At 41.1% G+C, this 21,782-nt stretch overlaps 1 protein-coding gene and 1 pseudogene across 4 annotated transcripts; both read left to right on the top strand.

Annotated features, from left to right (window-relative positions):
• Window positions 1–1,094: 1,094 nt before the first annotated feature.
• LOC115119270 (dehydrogenase/reductase SDR family member 13-like) lies at window positions 1,095–14,253 on the top strand. 4 transcript variants are annotated; one of them, XM_065000442.1, is made up of 8 exons: window positions 1,095–1,500; window positions 1,696–1,814; window positions 1,967–2,090; window positions 3,871–4,197; window positions 4,564–7,291; window positions 7,405–7,560; window positions 11,942–12,946; window positions 13,738–14,253. In XM_065000442.1, exons 1-5 carry the CDS (start codon window positions 1,377–1,379, stop codon window positions 4,824–4,826), a joined length of 957 nt encoding a protein of 318 aa, XP_064856514.1. In that variant the 5' UTR covers window positions 1,095–1,376; the 3' UTR covers window positions 4,827–7,291; window positions 7,405–7,560; window positions 11,942–12,946; window positions 13,738–14,253. The 4 variants fall into 4 exon arrangements, with proteins under 4 accessions (XP_064856514.1, XP_064856513.1, XP_064856512.1 ...); XM_065000441.1 differs by having other exon boundaries at window positions 7,405–11,646; XM_065000440.1 differs by having other exon boundaries at window positions 7,405–11,823.
• On the top strand, window positions 11,557–14,253 carry LOC115119271 (dehydrogenase/reductase SDR family member 13-like; annotated as a pseudogene).
• Window positions 14,254–21,782: the final 7,529 nt, after the last annotated feature.

Raw genomic sequence — 21,782 nt, 5'->3', positions numbered from 1 at the left:
ATATTGTGAAATGGAAAAGTGTAGGAGCAACAATGGCTCAGCCGTGAAGTGTTATCCCCCACAAGCTCACAAAACTGGACCGCCGATTGCTGAAGCATGTAATAATGGTCTGTTCTCAGTTGAGACACGCACTACCAAGTTCCAAACTGCCTCTGGAAGCAAGTCAACACAACTGTCGGCCGAGCAGCCCTGCCTAAGATCACCATGTGTCGGCTGGAGTGGCGTAAAGCTTGCCACCTTTGGACTCTGGATTGATGAATCATGCTTCTCCATCTGGCAGTCCAATGGACAAATCTGGGTTTGGTAGATGCCAGGAAAACACTAACTGCCTGAATGCATAGTTCCAACTATAAAGTTTGGTGGAAGAGGAATAATGGTCTGCTTTGTGACAACAATTTGGCGAAGACCCTTTCCTGTTTCAGCATGACAATTTCTCTTCCACCAAACTTTACAGTTGGCACTATGCATTGGGGCAGGTAGTGTTTTCCTGGCATCCACCAAACCTAGATTTGTCCGTTGGACTGCCAGATGGAGAAGTGTGATTCATCAATCCAGAGAATGTGTCTCCACTGCTCCAGAGTCCAATGGCGGCGAGCTTTACACCACTCCAGCCGACGCTTGGCAATGCGCATGGCGAACTAAGGCTTGTGTGCGACTGCTCCGCTATGGAAATCCATTTCATAAAGATCCCGACGAACAGTTCTTGTGCTGACGTTGCTTCCAGGGGCAGTTTGGAACTCTGAGTGTTGCAACCAAGAACAGCCCATTTTTACGCGCTTCAGCAATCGGCGGTCCCATTCTGTGAGCTTATTTGGCCTACCACTTCGCAGCTGAGCCATTGTTGCTTCTAGACATTTCCATTTCTACCACTTACAGTTGACTGATGGAGCACCAGCAGGGCAGAAATGTTGTGAACTGACTTATTGGAAAGGTGGCATCCTATGACGGTGCCACGGTGAAAGTCACTGAGCTCTGGAGCAAGGCCATTCTATTGCTCATGTTTCTCTATGGAGATTGCATGGCTGTGTGCTCGATTTCATACGCCTGTCAGTAACGGGTTTGGCTGAAATAAGCAAATCCACTCATTTGAAGGGGTGCCCACATACTTATGTGTATATAGTGTACTTTTCGTCATGCAGTGTATGTATGTCTAAGGGTAAAACCCTTTTGCTCGGATTTGACTGTTTTTATATTCCATGGCCGTGCCCTGAGAGGGCGACTCCGGTTTGTCCAGTTGCGCAATCACCAGATAAACAAACTGAATCCACTGTGAAGCTGATAAGGGTGTGTTTACATTTTCACAGCAGCTCTCCAATGAGTTAAAATTAGCTTGTCTACACTCTTGAAAGCAAAGGTGTTTTCACACAGGAGAGAGGATGTATACCTATTTGCTTGTCGGTTTGGTAGTTGGTATTGCATATATTTATCACAGTGTTGTGGTTAAAGGAAAGAGATGCAAAAGTAAAGCAAAACTGCATGGGAAAACAGTCATCGTAACTGGTAAGTCCTTTTCCAGTGATTTCCATTCCTATTTTATTAATCAATGTTGGATAATCAAGACCAAAGATGAAAAAAGCATGTTTTTTTTTATATCTTCCCACCTGCATAAATGTAAGAGTAATATCATAAACTTTTATTATTCACCTTCCCATATAAGATTTTTCTTTAATACTTTTTTATGCCCACTTTCTCCAGGAAGTAACACAGGCATAGGGAAGATGACAGCGCTAGATCTGGCCAGAAGAGGTGCCAGAGTCATCCTGGCCTGCCGCAGCAAACGGAGAGCTGAGGCCGCGCTCGCTGACATCAAGAGGGTGAGAGGAGATTGAAAACTCTTTGACCAGTTTAGCCCCTATAATGGCCAGTAGTGTATGGCTAGTCATTTTTTTTCTGCGGCGGTTTTAGGATTTCTCTATTATAATTTGTGTATGAAAATAGTACTGTAACATAGAAGTGTGTTCTATAGGAGAGCGGGAGCAATGAGGTGGTGTTCATGCAGCTGGATCTGGGGAGTCTGAAGTCTGTTCGCTCCTTTGCTGAAACCTTCCTGAAGACTGAGCCCAGACTCGACCTGCTCATCAACAATGCAGGTGTGGCTTGCAGTGGTTGTTTTCCGCAGCGCTACGGCCCTCTTTCAATACACACAACCTTGTACGAGACTTAATGACATTGTATTTAGTCTTGTACAGACCAGTGGAGGACCATCCTCAGTGTATTTCATAAAAATAACTTTTTAAATGTTTAAAAATATATCCTTTTTAGATAAAACTATACTAAATATAATCACATCTCACCTAATAATTGGTTAAAACACTATTTTGCAAAGAATGTCTACAGTAGCCTCCACAGCACTCTGTAGGGCAGCACCATGTTGTAGCTGGAGTACATCTAGCTTCTGTCCTCTGGGTACATTGACTTCAATATAAAACCTAGGAGGCTCATGGTTCTCACCCCTTTCCATAGACTTTCACAGTAATTATGACAAATGCCGGAGGACATTATCCAACCTACCAGAGCTCTTGCAGAATGAACTGTTGTTCACCCAATCAAAGGATCAGAGAATGAATCGAGTACTGAAAGCATAAACTACAGCTAGCTAGCACTGCAGTGCACACAGTGTGGTGAGTAGTTGACTCAAAGAGAAAGACAATAGTTGAACAGTTTTGAACAAATTAATTTATTCCAAATTGAAGGAGAAGCAAGAGAGAATGTGTCATTTTTCCCCAATGTCACTTAGCTAGCAAATGCAGCTAATTAGTTTAGCTTACTCAAACAGAGGGATGCTATGTTAGGTAGCTGGCTATGACTATCCAACACAACACTGGAACTCTTCCAAGTCAAGGTAAACTTCTGTATTTACACATTTACTGCCACCGGGGCCCAACGGTGTAACTGCTCACTGACTGTGTACTGTAACGTTACTGCATGATTGTAGGGGTTTACAAACACATTAGTTCTATTAGCTATGCTGCTGTCTATGACGTTACTTTAGCAAATATGGTGACAACGATGTAAACTGTAGCGGCTTGGAATTTTTTATTTATTTTTGTTTTTTTAAAACGGGGATAAACATACCTGAATTTGTCCAATAGAAACTCTCGTTTGCAACTGTTGGACTAATGATTACACCCTAGATCAGCTAGATGCAGGCAAGGGTGTGCAAGGCGGTATTGAATGTGTCACTGTCCATGTGTCTGTCTGTCATAGGCTAGGTTGTAGCAACCTCATGGGTATAGGGAAAATGTTAGTGTCATGTAGGTTCCTAAACCTATCGCTGTTACATTGAACTGGGGGAATGGAATATGAATGACAGTCATCCAATATACTGTAATAGAAATAAGGCCATGCTCATGAAAGAAAAATCATCCTCCCTCATCTTAAATGGCACTGACCGCTACTGGTACAGACATCCTTTTCCAGATGGACTTGAAGTTAGTGCTTAGTGAGGTGTCACAAGAGCCTGTGTACAGAGCTGGAACATTTCATAGAGGTGGAACATTTCATAGAGGTGGAACATTTCATAGAGGTGGAACATTTCATAGAGGTGGAACATTTCATAGAGGTGGAACATTTCATAGAGGTGGAACATTTCATAGAGGTGGAACATTTCATAGAGGTGGAACATGCAGCCAAGGTGTTGTGGGCTACAAATTATGCTCCAGCCAAAAGAGCTGGCTGGACTGCTGTCTCAACTAACCAAGCCTGCCAACCATGGCACATGGTAATACCCATCCAATATTACCCACGTAATATCCTGACACCAGTGTAGACATTTTGGAAGTGAGGCAGCTGGTATCAATCTGAGTAAAACATGTTTTGTAGTATTTAATGAAGCCAAAATGGAAATAAGTTACTTCCCCTTTGTTTCAGGTATTTACATGCCAGGCACCACAGAGGACGGCTTGGGGATGATGTTTAGTGTCAACCACATCGGTCCCTTCCTGTTGACCAACCTGCTGTTAGACCGTATGAAGGAGTGTGGTCCGAGTCGAGTGGTCAACGTGTCATCCATCGGTCATAACTTCGGCACCATCGACTTCAACTGTTTGAGCACTCACAAGGAGTTAGGAGTTGGAAATTCTGCCACAGATGTTTTCAACATCTACGCCAACAGCAAGCTGTGTAATGTTCTCTTCACGCATGAGCTGGCCAAGAGACTGCAGGGCACAAATGTTACCTGCTACACCCTTCACCCAGGTGAGTGCACTATATCCCAGTTATGTATAAAATCTTCATTGTACCCAAGTATGGGTTAGAAGGACTGGTCCTGTATTGATTAGTTGAAATGCAGTATTTTTATGCATCCCCCACAGTGTGGATGGTGGGTGGCGATATAGGAGGATGGGCTCATTGTAATGAGTGGAATGGTGTCAAACACATCCAGCATATGGAAACCACATGATTGGCTCTGTTTCATTTATTCCATTCCAGCCATTACAAAGAGCCCATCCTCCTATAGCTACTCCCAACAGCGTCCTCTGATCCCCATGTGTCTGAATAATAGTACATTTATTGGTTTGCAAGTTTTAACCAATATAAACGTGGGTTTATTTTGTTTTTCAGGAGCCATCAACTCTGAACTGTTTCGCAATGTCAGCAAGGTGTTCATGATTCTGATGAAGCCTTTCCTCATGTTCTTCTTCAAGGACACTGTGGCGGGGTCTCAGACCACCCTACACTGTGCCCTGCAGGAGGGCCTGGAGCCCCTCTCTGGATGCTACTTCTCTAACTGTACAGTCAGGAACCTCTATGCTAAGGCCAGAGACAACGCAGTGGCCAAGAAGCTATGGGAAGTCAGTGAGAGTCTGAGTGGCCTATCCTCTTAAGAATCTCCAGTTTTAACTGGGCTTCAACCTACTAACCAATATGCTGTGTTCTTTCGAAACAAATCTGTAATTCTTTCAGTTTTGCTTTATAAAATGTACATGAATAGAAATATATGGATGAAGCTCTTGCTTTTTCTTACCAAACATTGATTTATGGGACATTTAATTAGAGACGTTGTTATTTATATTTCTTACAAAACAGTTAATAAGCCTAAAATGTTAAGAATGTTTGTCTTGATTGTTTGTTTGTTTTTTGTATTCATAGCTTTTGCCTAAGTATCTTCCTAACCATTTATCAGCTGAATTAGAATTTAAAGATGGCACTCATGCCTGCCCTACAGAGAGAGAGAGATGAGCATGAAAGCTTCAGTAGAAGAATCCAAACAAAGCAAATAAGAAGAAAAGCTAAAATGTCCCTGTGCTGTCCAATGGGGTGTGGTTTAAGCTTTCCCGCAACTCAACAGAAAGTACCTCTTTGCGCTGCAGAGTAACCATGAGAATAACTTTACGGCAAGGAATTCTAGACCATGAGAATAACTTTACGGTAAGGAATTCTAGACCATGAGAATAACTTTACGGTAAGGAATTCTAGACCATGAGAATAACTTTACGGAAAGGAATACTAGACCATGAGAATAACTTTACGGTAAGGAATTCTAGACCATGAATAACTTTACGGTAAGGAATTCTAGACCAGGAGAATAACTTTACGGTAAGGAATTCTAGACCATGAGAATAACTTTACGGTAAGGAATTCTAGACCATGAGAATAACTTTACGGTAAGGAATTCCAGAGGGTGCAGTGTGTGCTATGGGTTCTCTTTACTGAGTGCTACACAGGATCTGAAAGCTCAATGGCTGCCTTTCTTCTTGTTGCTGGAGTGGTATTGGTGGCCTATATGATTTTTCATAACGTCTTTGTCAAAGGGGCAATATGCAAAAGCAATGTGAAACAGCATGAGAACTCGTAACAGGTGTCTGTTTTTGTCAATGCTTCCTGTATTTCCCCACATTGACACAGGAGGAAAGTTCATGGCACTGTAATAATGTAGAGTAGATGTCATTTTCTTTGCCTGTACATCATTTCATGTATATAGCATTCTTAAATTCGTTTGTCTTTGTATATTATTTCATTGGGGATTTTTTAATGATTTTCCTGGTTGTAAAACTCAACGAACACTCTGCTGCAGGTTGTAGGGGAGACTGGGGTCAATTGTAACAGGATGTGTTTGCAACAATTAGAACTTCTCCAAACAGAAACAAGTTAGAGTACAGTACATGCCCATTTAGGTTATCTTCCTGGTTGAAGAGTTTCAGACAAATATTGCACTGTATTTTCTTGTACTGTCTGAGCCTTAATATTCAAGAACTCGAGCTAGCATCATTTTCATCACGATCTGTTAGTTCAACGTTGACATTGTTGTCTCTTGCTAGGCACATGAGGTTTTGTGTCATGGCTGCTGGGTTGGGGGCAATTGTAACACAGTGTTAAAATGAACCTGAGCCAAATGATGAACAAAATAAGTGATTTTAACTTAAGATTTTTATGAATTATACAAAACTAACATTAAATATCCTTGGGGTCCTGTAGATGGCCAAATAAGTTGTCAACAGATCATTTGGGCACTATCAGACTATTCAGATGTTTTGAGAGGAGCTGAATGGCCATTCACAAATGGGTGTTACTGTAAATATTGGTTGGTTACTTAGACATAATTTGATAGCAAAATCATTACATATGTCTATGATAATGTGATAATTCAAACAGAAGTATTTGAAGTTGAATTTAGTTGGTTTATGTTTTAGGTGTTACATTTAACCCTGGCACTGGGGGCAAATGTAACGTCCAGACTGTGGATTAAAGTCAGTATTGTAACCCGACTGTTTTATGTACTGACCTATGAATGATTAGGAGACTGATGTAAAAAAATGACTGGCATAGTTCAAGTGGTCTATATATAGAGTAAAATATATATTTTTACATTTGCCTCTGATCTCCCCTACTTTGCATTGATCCTATAAATACTAATTATCCAGGAAGTAACACAGGCATAGGGAAGATGACAGTGCTAGATCTGCCCAGGAGAGGTGGCAGGGTCATCCTGGCCAGCCGCAGCAAACTGAGAGCTGAGGCCGCTCTCGCTGACATCAAGAGAATGAGATGTTCAACAATCTGACTTTCTTCACATTAGCACATTTTATTACATCACAACCCTCGTGTGGTGGCAGTCATAAGTTGAAGTGAAATGAGGCGTTTTGGAAAATGATAATTCTATGAATGGTTCGGCATCAATTGTTCAATTAAATTGGGACAGAGTAACGAAGAAATTCCTGTGTCCTGTAGGAGAGTGGGAACAATGAGGTGGTATTCATGCAGCTGGACCTGGGGAGTCAAGTCTATTCGCTCCTTTGCTGAAATTGTCTTGAGACTAGACCCAGATTGAGCCTGCTCATCATCAATGCAGGTGAAGGAGGACTGAGGAGGTATTGTTGGACCACTCTTTTTCTGGGTTTATCTCGATAATTCTAAACTTTTCTCTCTTCCCTCTACCCTTCTTTATTTGTGCTGACATGGCAGGTGAAAGCAATACACCTGTCCAGTTCCTTTGCATCAATGCAGGATGAAAGAAAGGCTGTGAGGAGATGAAGCTACTTGAGACTATTGAGATGCACCCTGAACTCCCATCAACCCATAGAAGTGATTACAGATGAATGATGTCTCGTTTCCTCTCAGGTATTTACATTCAGGGCAACACAGAAGACTGCTTGGGGATGATGTTTGGTGTTCACCACATCGGTCATTTCCTGTTGACCAACCTGCTTCAGGACAGTCTGAAGGAGTGCAGTCCGAGTCGAGTGGTTAATGTGGCGTCCCTGGTATTTAAACTGCTCGAGCACTTAGGGAGTAGGCAAGTCTGCCATGGATGTCTTTAACATCTACAGCAACAGCAAGCTGTGTAATGTTCTCTTCACCCATTGGCCAAGAGACTGAAGGACACAAATGTTACCTACTTCAGCCTCCACCCTGGTCAGTGCTGCTAAGTCAGGTTTATAAAGCTTTTGAATGTAATGGTATCTGCAGTTTTCAAGTTAGTTCTACCTTGGTTGAATGTAAATTAGAATAAAATGCCTAATGATCCAGTCCAAGCTCTCCTCTGTCCTGGCACCCCAATGGTGGAACAAGTTTCCCCCTAATATCAGGACAGTGTAGTCCCTGACCATCTTCCGACAACATCTGAAAACCTACCTCTTTAAAGAGCATCTTAAATAAATCCCACAACCATATGTTGTCTCACCTAGCTATCTTAAGATGAATACACTAATGTAAGTCGGTCTGGATAAGAGCGTCTAAATGACTAATATAGATTTAAATATATGTTTTATGAATGGATAACTCAACTCTAGTGCTTGTGTTTTTTTTCTCCTGGGTTTAATCTAACCTGAGCTGGGCTGTTATGCAGACACTGTATTGTTAATGCAGTTGAAGGTCATCTCCATGTTGTTCTTCACGAACACTATGTTGGGGTGTCAGACCGACCTGGATGAATGAAGACAGCTTGTCTGTTGAAACATTGGTTATTAAATGATTGCATCTGACCTCAGAGTGCCGCTCTCCTTTTTCTTTTTCAGGGGTGTCAGACCGACCTGGGGCCCCTCTCTGGACACTACTTCTCCAACTGTACAGTCGTGGCCAAAAGTTTTGAGAATGACACAAATATTAATTTTACACAGTCTGCTGCCTCAGTTTGTATGATGGCAATTTGCATATACTCCAGAATGTTATGAAGAGTGATCAGAGGAATTGCAATTAATTGTAAAGTCCTTATTTGCCATGCAAATGAACTGAGTCCCCAAAAAACATTTCCACTGCATTTCAGCCCTCCCACAAAAAGACCAGCTGACATATCAATGATTCTCTCGTTAACACAGGTGTGAGTGTTGACGAGGACAAGGCTGGAGATCACTCAGTCATGCTGATTGAGTTCGAATAACAGACTGGAAGCTTCAAAGGAGGGTGGTGCTTGGAATCATTGTTCTTCCTGTCAATCATGGTCACCTGCAAGGAAACATGTGCCGTCATCATTGCTTTGCACAAAAAGGGCTTCACAGGCAAGGATATTGCTGTCAGTAAGATTGCACCTAAATCAACCATTTATCGAATCATCAAGAACTTCAAGGAGAGTGGTTCAATTGTTCTGAAGAAGGCTTCAGGGCGCCCAAGAAGGTCCAGCAAGTGCCAGGACCGTCTCCTAAAGTTGATTCAGCTGCAGGATCGGGGCACCACCAGTACAGAGCTTGCTCAGGATTTCAGCAGGCATGTGTGAGTGCATCTGCACGCACAGTGAGGCAAAGCCTTTTGGAGGATGGCCTGGTGTCAAGAAGGGCAGCAAAGAAGCCACTTCTCTCCAGGAAAAACATCAGGGACAGACTGATATTCTTCAAAAGGTACAGGGATTGGACTGCTGAGGACTGGGGTAAATTCATTTTCTCTAATGAATCCCCTTTTCGATTGTTTGGGGCATCCGGAAAAAAGCTTGTCCGGAGAAGACAAGGTGAGCGCTACCATCAGTCCTGTGTCATGCCAACAGTAAAGCATCCTGAGACTATTCATGTGTGGGGTTGCTTCTCAGCCAAGGGAGTGGGCTCACTCACAATTTTGCCTAAGAACACAGTCATTGAATAAAGAATGGTACCAACACATCCTCCGAGAGCAACTTCCCCCAACCATCCAGGAACAGTTTGTTGACTACCAATGCCCTTTCCAGCATGATGGAGCACCTTGCCATAAGGCAAACGTGATAACTAAGTGGCTCGGGGAACAGAACATCGATATTTTGGGTCCATGGCCTGGAAACTCCCCAGACCTTAATCCCGTTGAGAACTTGTGGTCAATCCTCAAGAGGCGGGTGGACAAACAACAACCCACAAATTCTGACAAACTCCAAGCATTTATTATGCAATAATGGGCTGCCATCAGTCAGGATGTGGCCCAGAAGTTAATTGACAGCATGCTAGGGTGGATTGCAGAGGTCTTGAAAAAGAAGGGTCAACACTGCAAATATCGACTCTGCATCAACTTCATGTAATTGTCAATAAAAACCTTTGTAATTATACTTCAGTATTCCATAGTAACATCTGACAAAAATATCTAAAGACACTGAAGCAGCAAACTTTGTGGAAATTAATATTTGTGTCTGGCCACGACTGTACAGTCAGGAACGTCTAAGGCCAGAGACGTGGCCAAGAAGCTATGGGAAGTCAGTGAGAGTCTGTGTGGACTAGTGAAAACCTACCCCTATGACTCAAGCTCTCCTTTGTGTGCAAAATGATTTTTGACATTTGAGTTTACTTACCCTTTAAATTAACCAACAGTGTCAGGTATTCTAAAAGGGCTTACTCATGTGTGATTCGTATCTAGTATTGATCTTGTGCATTAACTTCTAAGCTCTTAGGCCTACCCCACGTGACTTAGGGTGTTCCACTCTGCCCTAGTAGATATCATATCTGGAACATAATGAAAGGACCCACCCAAAACGGTGGATGTTGGAATCAATACAATCATGAAGTGGCAAACGGAATGAAGAAGCATAGGCTTACTGGGCAATTCAAGACTGAAGGGAATAAAGTACATGTTGCTCAATGAAGCTGTTGTGTATTCATTGGTGGTTGTATAATAACTGTGCCAGCACCTAACAGTGCATCCATTCATATTTCAGATCATGTATTCTCATTCCTCACCCAGCTCTTTACATGCGTAGCAATTGAGCCTTGGGAAGAGCATTTATAGATCATGTGGATATAGCAGAGGAGCTGATGCTGTTTGTTGCCTTGATCATATGGATTGGAATAAACGGGTGAAGAGTACTGAAATATCCTACTTTAGAAGTAAAATTACTGGTGTAAAACTACTCAAGTAAAAAGCAGCTCATTTAAAAAGTACTCAAGAGTAAAAGTAATTGAGTTACTTTTAAAATATAAAAATTGACCTTGATAATTAGCTAAGATTACCTGAACGTTGTTACACATGATCTTTTCCATGCATTAAATTGAAAAAGGAAGAGGGAATGCATGTACAGTAGTAACTTAGTACATTTATGTTATGATTTATAACAAAGCACTGAAATATCCTACTCGAGTAGAAGTACTGTTACTTTAATTACATTTTACTAAAGTTTCTGTGAAATGACTGACTTAACACTCAACCTACAAGTACTCGGATAAACGACTGAATTAGTATAGAGAGGAGTTGGAATTAGTTACTTTACACCTCTGCAAAAAAAACAAGCTAGCAAAATATGTAATGATGCCTGAGTCGTTTGTGATTGGGAATATTTAATTATTCAGAGTTATTCACTTGAATGAAGTAGAACGCCTAAAGAGGAAATAAACGACTACACTGCCCACAAATGATTTTAATTCGAATGTATACCCTCAATATGGAGCCGATTTTCATGCAGATTACAAATACGACATCTGGTGGAATACTTCCGTACAGCAACTATAAATTAAACCCGGAAACGCTGGGTGTAATAAAACAAAAACGGCGCATGCTGGAGTAAGTTAGTCTGAACTTTGATAGCTTGCAAACGACATTACCTTACCAAATTTAGAAACAATGCTCGGTACTGTAATGTCTTAAATTTGCGTTGTATTTGATACTTTATTAGAACGTGTTCAGCGGGTGAAGATGCTGCTGTGTGACACTGAAAGGGAAGACTGCTTTTGTAACAGGCAATTTTTTTTGCCTTGCCACGTGATGGGGACTGTTTTAGTGTGCTCACGTTTCAAGTGCGTTCATGCTGAAGACCTTTACATTCAAGTATGTTTTGTTGTTCCCTAGTTAGCAACACTGGTATTGGAAAGGCTACTGCTTTGGATTTGGCCAAGAGAGGTGCCAGGGTCATCCCTGCCTGCCGCAGCAAACAGAAGGCAGAGGCTGGGCTGCTGTCTATGATATCAGAAGGGTTAGAGGAGCCTTATAGATAAAATAAATAATGTAAATATAAGATTGTGGAGTCGGCATCTCAATACATATTGATTTGAGATTTGTTTAACCTGTCTGAAAAGGTTATGGTGTTTGAAATCCACAGTTTGATTCCACCTCTGTTTTATAGGGAGCCGGGGGAACGAGGTGGTGTTCATATGCAGCTGCATCTGGGGAGTCTGAAGTCTGTTCGGGGGAATGAGGTGGTGTTCATGCAGCTGCATCTGGGGAGTCTGAAGTCTGTTCGGGGGAATGAGGTGGTGTTCATGCAGCTGCATCTGGGGAGTCTGAAGTCTGTTCGGGGGAATGAGGTGGTGTTCATGCAGCTGCATCTGGGGAGTCTGAAGTCTGTACGGGGGAATGAGGTGGTGTTCATGCAGCTGCATCTGGGGAGTCTGAAGTCTGTTTGCTCCTTTGCTGAAACCGTCCTAAAGACTGAACCCAGATTGGGCCTGCTCCTCAACAATGCAGGTGTTGCAGAGAGGGAATGTAAACATTAATTCCCAATACATAAAACATACTTTCTCTATTAAATTAACCCTAATGAGTCATGGATAAAATAATTCTAATTTGAAGACAAATACTTGGCCATTATGTGTTGCCTAACTCCATCTGATCTCACTGTGTGTCACCTTGTTTGCCTAGTCACTTTTACCCCTACCTACATGAACATACTGTATTACCTCAACTCCCTCTTTCTTTTTTTTAGCAAATATTTGTATTTTTAGCTCTACATTGTTGGTTATGGGCTCGTAAGTATTTCACGGTAAACTCTACACCTCTTGTATTTGATGTATGTGACCAATAAGATCAGATTTGTTTTAGGAATGCTGGGGCCTGGCCACACTGAGGATGGGTTTGCCACGGCGTTCAGGGTCAACCACCTAGGTCACTTCCTGTTGACCTGCTTGCTGCTGGATCGGCTGAAGCAGTGTCAACGTGTCGGCTCACCTACACCGGCTAGGCTCTGTGGACTTTGTCCTCCTGGGTACCCACAAGGATCTGGTGCCAGGCCAGTCTACCTGGCTTAACTTCAGGGCCTACTGCCACAGCAAGCTGTGCAATGTAGTCTATAACCGGGTGCTGGCCAACCGCCTGGATGGGACAAGCGTCACCACCTACAGTCTCCACCCAGGTCAGTAGCCCTCCACCCAGGTCAGTAGCTCTCCACCTACAGCCTCCACCCAGGTCAGTAGCCCTCCACCTACAGCCTCCACCCAGGTCAGTAGCCCTCCACCTACAGCCTCCACCCAGGTCAGTAGCTCTCCACCTACAGCCTCCACCCAGGTCAGTAGCCCTCCACATACAGCCTCCACCCAGGTCAGTAGCCCTCCACATACAGCCTCCACCCAGGTCAGTAGCCCTCCACATACAGCCTCCACCCAGGTCAGTAGCCCTCCACATACAGCCTCCACCCAGGTCAGTAGCCCTCCACCTACACCCAGGTCAGTAGCCCTCCACCTACACCCAGGTCAGTAGCCCTCCACCTACACCCAGGTCAGTAGCCCTCCACCTACACCCAGGTCAGTAGCCCTCCACCTACACCCAGGTCAGTAGCCCTCCACCCACACCCAGGTCAGTAGCCCTCCACCCACACCCAGGTCAGTAGCCCTCCACCCACACCCAGGTCAGTAGCCCTCCACCCACACCCAGGTCAGTAGCCCTCCACCTACACCCAGGTCAGTAGCCCTCCACCCACACCCAGGTCAGTAGCCCTCCACCCAGGTCAGTATCTCCGGCTTGGAGAACCTAGAAGGGATTCTTCGTACTTTGTTTTACATTTGAGCTTTTCTGTTAGCTATATACAGGCTGTTTGATGTTTAGTATTTGTCAAGTGCGTTTTTATACAGCAGTACGGTGTTTGCAAAACATTATTCTGTTCCATCCTATCCCATAATAAACCACCATTTCTCACGTGTCTTTTAGGAGTCATTCACACTGAGTTTGGTCGCAATCTGAAACAATGGCAGAGGCACTTTCTGGAGCCCATCACCAATCTCTTCATGGATACTGAGAGGGGAGCTCATACCACCCTGCACTGTGGGCTTTAAGAGCATATTGAGCTGCCAAGTGGACGCTACTTCTCTTCCTGTGCACTACAGGACGTCGGTGCCAAGGGGCGGGACGATGCTTTGGCCAGGAAGCTGTGGGAGGTGATTGAGAGGCTATCCGACCTGTCCTGAGAGACTGATTCTAGCCACGGCAAAAATCTTGAAATATACTGACAAGATATTGGACACTCCTCTCTAATGATGGGAATCAATGTCCGTGAAGGCAAACGCAGGCGGGAGGAGTTGGGAGCAGGCTTCTCACTCTCTCACTCACATCATGCCTAGACTAATGCCTTGTTATCACCAAGGATGGCTTTTAAATGTATGATTTTTCCTTGTATATTGGAATTCATTCCTTTTACATTGTTATTAAATATTTGCGTTCATATTAGTTATGACCATTTCTTGATCTTAGTCAGCAATAACTTCTACTTGCTGGCACATTGCTATTTATCTTTATGGAGTCAGTTAATAGACTGTTAATAAACAAATTACTACAAAGTATGAGGCCAGGTGAGTCATATAACGTCCTCCTACACAACTGCTTTATATTTTATTTATCCATTGATGGCAGGAAGGGAGGAGTCATGGCTCTCGCTTCACCTATTCCTCTATGGCCATGGTCCTAGTGGCCTTTAATGACACATGAAGAAAGGGCTGTAGTGAAATCTGTTTATTTTTGTTTTAATGAGAGTAATTTATACTGGTTTTGTGGCACAATGCCATGGAAAGGGATTGATGACTGAACTTTCCCACAGTTATCAGTCCAGCCATTCATTACATTCACTAGGACAGGGTAGCTACACTTAAATACTCACCATGAACTTGCAGAAACTGAAGGAACTGCAGTTATGGTATGTCATGACACACCTTGTGTTCAGCACAGGGTGAACAAAAGATGGGACCCAACCCAAGTAGTGGTCCTAAGGATAGATGTTTTTCAGAACTTACTAATAGTATAATAAACAAACAAGGTTTATGTATAGATCTCTGTTGAAATGCATGTGGTAAAATATTTACGGGCTATTTCGTTTTAAATTTTTCATTGTGGTCAATGCGAAGATATATTACACATTTCAGTTCAGCATTGATAAACATAAAACAAATTCTACCAACCATTTTGTTGAATTGCTCACAAAGTTCTGTTTTTGCTTCTGAATGAAGTTATGCTACCGGTAAATGGATGTGTTGTACAATGTACAGGTGTGTTCATATCCCTGTGTGGCTGTCATGTTTTCCTTGTACACCAGGGGGCAGTAGCGTATCACCGGTCATGCTTTGTAACATGAGTTTGCCTCGTAAAAGGCATGAACTGTAATACACAATGTTATTAAATACTTGCATTTATATTCGTATCTAATGATAATTTCTTGATCTTAGTCAGCAATAACTCATAATGCTTTCTTTATGGAGACCGATAATATACATTTTAATAGACTTTGTTAAACAAATGACAAAGTTCGAGTATTGGGCCTGGTGAATAAAAGAACGTCCCCCCTACACCACTGATTCAAATGTTATTTTTGCATAGTTAGAAGAAAGGGAGGAGTTATTTCTGTCGCTTTGCCTATTTCTCTATGGCCACAGTTCCCAGGGGCCTTTAACAACACGGAGTGAAAGCATGTAAACTGAACAAAATGACTTTCCGATGAATGATGTGCCATTCTGAAGAATGTCCTACTACAGGTCCAAATATGGACATGATGTGCTTATTATCTCACAATATTCAGGGAAGGAAAATTACAAGTAAAAAAGATAGGAGCACTACTTGGGTTCCATACAGAACAGATGTTCTTCGTGGTTTCTCGTTAACCACGAAGAATCACTACAGACCCTGGTTCGATTCAAGGCTGTATCACAACTGTCCGTGATTGGGAGTCCCATAGAGAGGAGCACAATTGGCCCAGCGTTGTCGGGGTAGGCCATCATTGTAAATAACTATTTGTTTTAACTCACCTGCCAAGTTAAATAAAGGTTAAATAAAATAAATACAAATTAAATTCCTTCTCCATCAATCTTTACAGTTGGCAATATGCATTGGGGCAAATAGCGTTCTCCTGGTCCGCCAAACCCAGATTAGTCCGTCGGACTGCCAGATGGTGAAGTGTGATTCATCACTCCAAAGAACGCGTTTCCACTGCTCCAGAGTTCAATAGCGGCGAGCTTTACACCACTTCAGCCGATGCTTAGTATTGCGCATTGTGATTTTAGACTTGTACAGTTGAAGTCGAAAGTTTACGTACACTTAGGTTCTAGTCATTAAAACTCGTTTTTCAACCACTCCACAAATTTCTTGCTAACAAACTATAGTTTTGGCAAATCGGTTGGGACATCTACTTTGTGCATGACACAAGTCATTTCCCTCGACAATTGTTTACAGACAGATTATTTCACTTATCATTCACTGTATCACAAGTCCAGTGGGTCAGAAGTTTACATACCCAAAGTTGACTGTGCCATTCAACAGCTTGGAAAATTCCAGAAAATGATGTCGCCCAGCAAGGAGGAAGCCATTGCTCCAAAACCGCCATAAAAAGCCAGACCATGGTTGGGGACAAAGATCGTACTATTTGAAGAAATGTCCTCTGGTCTGATGAAACAAAAATAGAACTGTTTGGCCATAATGACCATCGTTATGTTTGGAGGAAAATGGGTGAGGCTTGCAAGCCGAAGAACACCATCCCATCCATGAAGCACGGGGGTGGCAGCATCATGTTGTGGGGGTGCTTTGCTGCAGGAGGGACTGGTGCACTACCCAAAATAATTGGTTTGAGGACGGGTGATTGTGGAGGCCTGATGCAGCACTCCATCACTCCTTCTTGGCCAAATAGTCCGTACACAGCCTGGAGGTGCGCTGGGTCAGTTTCCTGTTAAAATACAAATTATAGTCCCACTAAGCGCAAACCAGATGGGATGGCATATGACTCCAGCTTCGCCTCTCCCGAGCCCGTTGGGGAGTTGCAGTGATGAGACAAGATCAAAATTGTGGAGTTTTTGTCACACAACACAATGCCACTGATGTCTCAAGTTTTGAGGGAGCGGGTAGTTGGCATGCTGACTGCAAGAATGTCCACTAGAGTTGTTACCAGAGAATTGAATGTTAATTTCTTTACCTTAAGCTGCGTCCTACGTCGTTTTCGAGAATATGGCAGTTTGTCCAACCGGCCTCACAACCACAGACCACGTGTAACCATGCCAGCCCAGGACCCCCACATCCGGCTTCTTCACCTCAGACCACATGTAGCCACGCCAGCCCAGGACCCCCACATCCGGCTTGTTCACCTGCGGGATCATCTCAGACCAGCCCCCCAGACAGCTGATAAAACTGAAGTATTGCAGTCTGTAATAAAGCCCTTTTGTGGGGAAAATCTCCTTTTGATTGGCTGGGCCTGGCTCCCCTGTGGGACCTATGCCCTCCTCCCTGGCTTCACCTGTGCCCAGTCATGTGAAATCCATAGATTAGACCCCATTGAATGTATTTCAATTTACTATTTTCCATACATTAACTGTAACTTAGTAAAATCGTTTAAATTGTTGCGTTGTATATTTTGGTTCAGTACGTGTGTGTGTGTGTGTGGTTCAATGTACAAGTTGGTGTTCATGCCCCTGTGTGTTCCCTTGTTTTCCTTGTACACCAGGGGGCAGTAGCATATCACTGCTCTTGTAGAAACTGCAATTTACCATGCTGTTCCTTCCTTGCAATTGTTGCTTGGAGCAAGGTTGTCGAGGACCTTAACCTATGGATTATTTTCATTATGAACACTGATTATTAACACTGGTACACTTGAAAGCGAGGTCAGTTTTGTACGTTAAGAGCTTCACTCATGTAATTACTCAGGAGGACAGTCTCTGGTGCAGGCTTCTCCTTTCACCTCTGCTATGTGTGGGGAGACATACAACTACTATCGATTCCTCTCCCTTTCTCTTGCTTTCTCTCGCTCTCTCTGTCCTTTCTCGGGTGAATAGAGCATGGGACGACAGACAGTGGCACAGCGGATTGGAGGAGAGTGGTGAACTTCTTGTCCTGTTCTGTTCACCTCAGATCCAATTGTTATCAAGCCCCTCTCTGCAGACACTGTATTATATTACCTCAGTCCACAGAATAATTAATTAACACAACTAGGCAGTTCCTGAACACATTTCTCCTTTTTTAAGCCTCATTTCTAGAGATGTCGTGCTCTCAGCCCCATTCAGTGGCATTGTTTTTCAATTGCAATTACTTGAATCATGTAGGTGCCAGGCTGGAACAAACTCCTGCATACCCAGTAGCTCTCCAGGACTGGAGCTGGAGACCCCTGTTCTACACTCTGCTCTCCTCTAACAGAGTGGTCTGTCTGTAATATTGTTCCTTTTAGTCTCAGATCTGTAGCTAGTTGAAAGGTATTCTATAGTTGAAAGGTATTCTATAGTTGAAAGGTATTCTATAGTTGAAAGGTATTCTATAGTTGAAAGCTATTCTATAGTTGAAAGGTATTCTATAGTTGAAAGGTATTCTACAGTTGAAAGGTATTCTATAGTTGAAAGGTATTCTATAGTTGAAAGGTATTCTACAGTTGAAAGGTATTCTACAGTTGAAAGGTATTCTATAGTTGAAATGTATTCTATAGTTCATAGGTATTCTATAGTTCATAGGTATTCTATAGTTGAAAGGTATTCTATAGTTGAAAGCTATTCTATAGTTCATAGGTATTCTATAGTTGAAAGGTATTCTATAGTTCATAGGTATTCTATAGTTGAAATGTATTCTATAGTTGAAAGGTATTCTATAGTTCATAGGTATTCTATAGTTGAAAGGTATTCTATAGTTGAAAGGTATTCTATAGTTGATAGGTATTCTATAGTTGAAAGGTATTCTATAGTTGAAAGGTATTCTATAGTTGATATGTATTCTATAGTTGAAAGGTATTATATAGTTGAAATGTATTCTATAGTTGAAAGGTATTCTATAGTTGATAGGTATTCTATAGTTGAAAGGTATTCTATAGTTGAAAGGTATTCTATAGTTGATAGGTATTCTATAGTTCATAAGTTCAGTATTCTACAGTTGATAGGTATTCTGTAGTTGATAGGTATTCTATAGTTGAAAGGTATTCTATAGTTCATAGGTATTCTATAGTTGAAATGTATTCTATAGTTCATAGGTATTCTATAGTTCATAGGTATTCTATAGTTGAAAGGTATTCTATAGTTGAAAGGTATTCTATAGTTCATAGGTATTCTATAGTTGAAAGGTATTCTATAGTTGATAGGTATTCTATAGTTGAAATGTATTCTATAGTTGAAAGGTATTCTATAGTTCATAGGTATTCTATAGTTCATAGGTATTCTATAGTTGAAAGGTATTCTATAGTTGATAGGTATTCTATAGTTGAAATGTATTCTATAGTTGAAAGGTATTCTATAGTTCATAGGTATTCAAAAGTTGATAGGTATTCTTATAGTTGATAGGTATTCTATAGTTGATAGGTATTCTATAGTTGATAGGTATTCAAAAGTTGATAGATATTCTATAGTTGATAGGTATTCTATAGATGATAGGTATTCTATAGTTGATATGTATTCAAAAGTTGATAGGTATTCTATAGTTGATAGGTATTCTATAGTTGATAGCTATTCAAAAGTTGATAGATATTCTATAGTTGATAGGTATTCTATAGATGATAGGTATTCTATAGTTGATAGGTATTCAAAAGTTGATAGGTATTCTATAGTTGATAGGTATTCTATAGTTGAAAGGTATTCTATAGTTGAAAGGTATTCTATAGTTGAAAGCTATTCTATAGTTGAAAGGTATTCTATAGTTGAAAGGTATTCTATAGTTGAAAGGTATTCTATAGTTGAAAGGTATTCTATAGTTGAAAGGTATTCTATAGTTGAAAGGTATTCTACAGTTGAAAGGTATTCTACAGTTGAAAGGTTTTCTATAGTTGAAATGTATTCTATAGTTCATAGGTATTCTATAGTTGAAATGTATTCTATAGTTGAAAGGTATTCTATAGTTCATAGGTATTCTATAGTTGAAAGGTATTCTATAGTTGAAAGGTATTCTATAGTTGATAGGTATTCTATAGTTGAAAGGTATTCTATAGTTGAAAGGTATTCTATAGTTGATATGTATTCTATAGTTGAAAGGTATTATATAGTTGAAATGTATTCTATAGTTGAAAGGTATTCTATAGTTGATAGGTATTCTATAGTTGAAAGGTATTCTATAGTTGAAAGGTATTCTATAGTTGATATGTATTGTATAGTTGAAAGGTATTCTATAGTTGAAAGGTATTCTATAGTTGATAGGTATTCTATAGTTGAAAGGTATTCTATAGTTGATATGTATTCTATAGTTGATATGTATTCTATAGTTGAAAGGTATTATATAGTTGAAATGTATTCTATAGTTGAAAGGTATTCTATAGTTGATAGGTATTCTATAGTTGAAAGGTATTCTATAGTTGAAAGGTATTCTATAGTTGATATGTATTGTATAGTTGAAAGGTATTCTATAGTTGAAAGGTATTCTATAGTTGATAGGTATTCTATAGTTGAAAGGTATTCTATAGTTGATATGTATTCTATAGTTGATAGGTATTCTATAGTTGATAGGTATTCTATAGTTGAAATGTATTCTATAGTTGATAGGTATTCTGTAGTTGATAGGTTCAATATTCTATAGTTGATACTTATTCTAGAGTTGATAGGTTCAATATTCTATAGTTGATAGGTATTCTATAGTTCATAAGTTCAGTATTCTACAGTTGATAGGTATTCTGTAGTTGATAGGTATTCTATAGTTGAAAGGTATTCTATAGTTGAAAGGTATTCTATAGTTCATAGGTATTCTATAGTTGAAATGTATTCTATAGTTCATAGGTATTCTATAGTTCATAGGTATTCTATAGTTGAAAGGTATTCTATAGTTGAAAGGTATTCTATAGTTCATAGGTATTCTATAGTTGAAAGGTATTCTATAGTTGATAGGTATTCTATAGATGATAGGTATTCTATAGTTGATAGGTATTCAAAAGTTGATAGGTATTCTATAGTTGATAGGTATTCTATAGTTGATAGGTATTCTATAGTTGATAGGTATTCAAAAGTTGATAGGTATTCTATAGATGATAGGTATTCTATAGTTGATTGGTATTCTGTCACCCTCTCCCCTCCGTGGGTTGTGAAACGAGGCATTGATGACCTGCTCTGTTGTTGCTGTTTACTTTGGACATACTCCCAAGCAGAGGCCAGGCGGCAGTACAGTACTTAGTGACTGGATTAGCTAGCTATCAATTAACTTAGAGGGCCCTGATTGATTTAGATACTACAGGTCTGATTTACTGAGTGCATCTGTTATTTTCAGAAGGCAATAAACCATTTAAAAAAATGGCAAAGGTGGAGAGAAGACATCCTACAGTTTGGTGCAAAAACAAAAATAATTGTGTTCTCTCTCTTGCTCTTCTCTTTTGAAAATAACTGGTGGAAACCATGCACAGGGTGCTCTGCAAATCTATCTTTGTGTTTGTAGAAGGTACTGTTATATCTGGGGAGTGGTGGATGCATAGTGTGGTGTGTTCTATGGCAGAGCATTCAGGACAGAAGGAAGGAGGAGGATGAGGAAGAGTAGCGGATGACCCCTGGACCTCTGAACCGTGGCAGCCACATCACTCTGGATGTCCGCCATGGCAACGCAGAGGAGCGGTTTCCTCTGCAACTGCAGGGACCATTTTGAAGTAATAGGAGACATACATGCGTGCTACTGTCTGATTGGATGAGTTTCTCAGATCTAGCATGGATGGATAGCTTATGCTGAGTTAATGTGTTACTCTGGCTGTTGTTCTGCTGCATATGCTTTATATTTTGCACACCTCAGTACCTAGACGTCCAGTTATTTATGTTCTTTATGTTAAGGTTCCTTATTGCCATGTCAGG

This window comes from Oncorhynchus nerka, linkage group LG14 (assembly GCF_034236695.1).
Source record: "Oncorhynchus nerka isolate Pitt River linkage group LG14, Oner_Uvic_2.0, whole genome shotgun sequence".
NCBI lineage: Eukaryota > Metazoa > Chordata > Actinopteri > Salmoniformes > Salmonidae > Oncorhynchus > Oncorhynchus nerka.
Note: the sequence above shows the minus strand (reverse complement) of the source record. Positions and strands in the feature narration are given on the sequence as shown.

Coding starts and splice junctions, on each gene's coding strand:
- LOC115119270 (XM_065000442.1), top strand. CDS start 1,377: ATGTATACCTATTTGCTTGTCGGTTTGGTAGTTGGTATTGCATATATT. Junction 1,815..1,966: donor CGCTCGCTGACATCAAGAGG/GTGAGAGGAGAT, acceptor TGTGTTCTATAG/GAGAGCGGGAGCAATGAGGT. Junction 2,091..3,870: donor CCTGCTCATCAACAATGCAG/GTGTGGCTTGCA, acceptor CCTTTGTTTCAG/GTATTTACATGCCAGGCACC.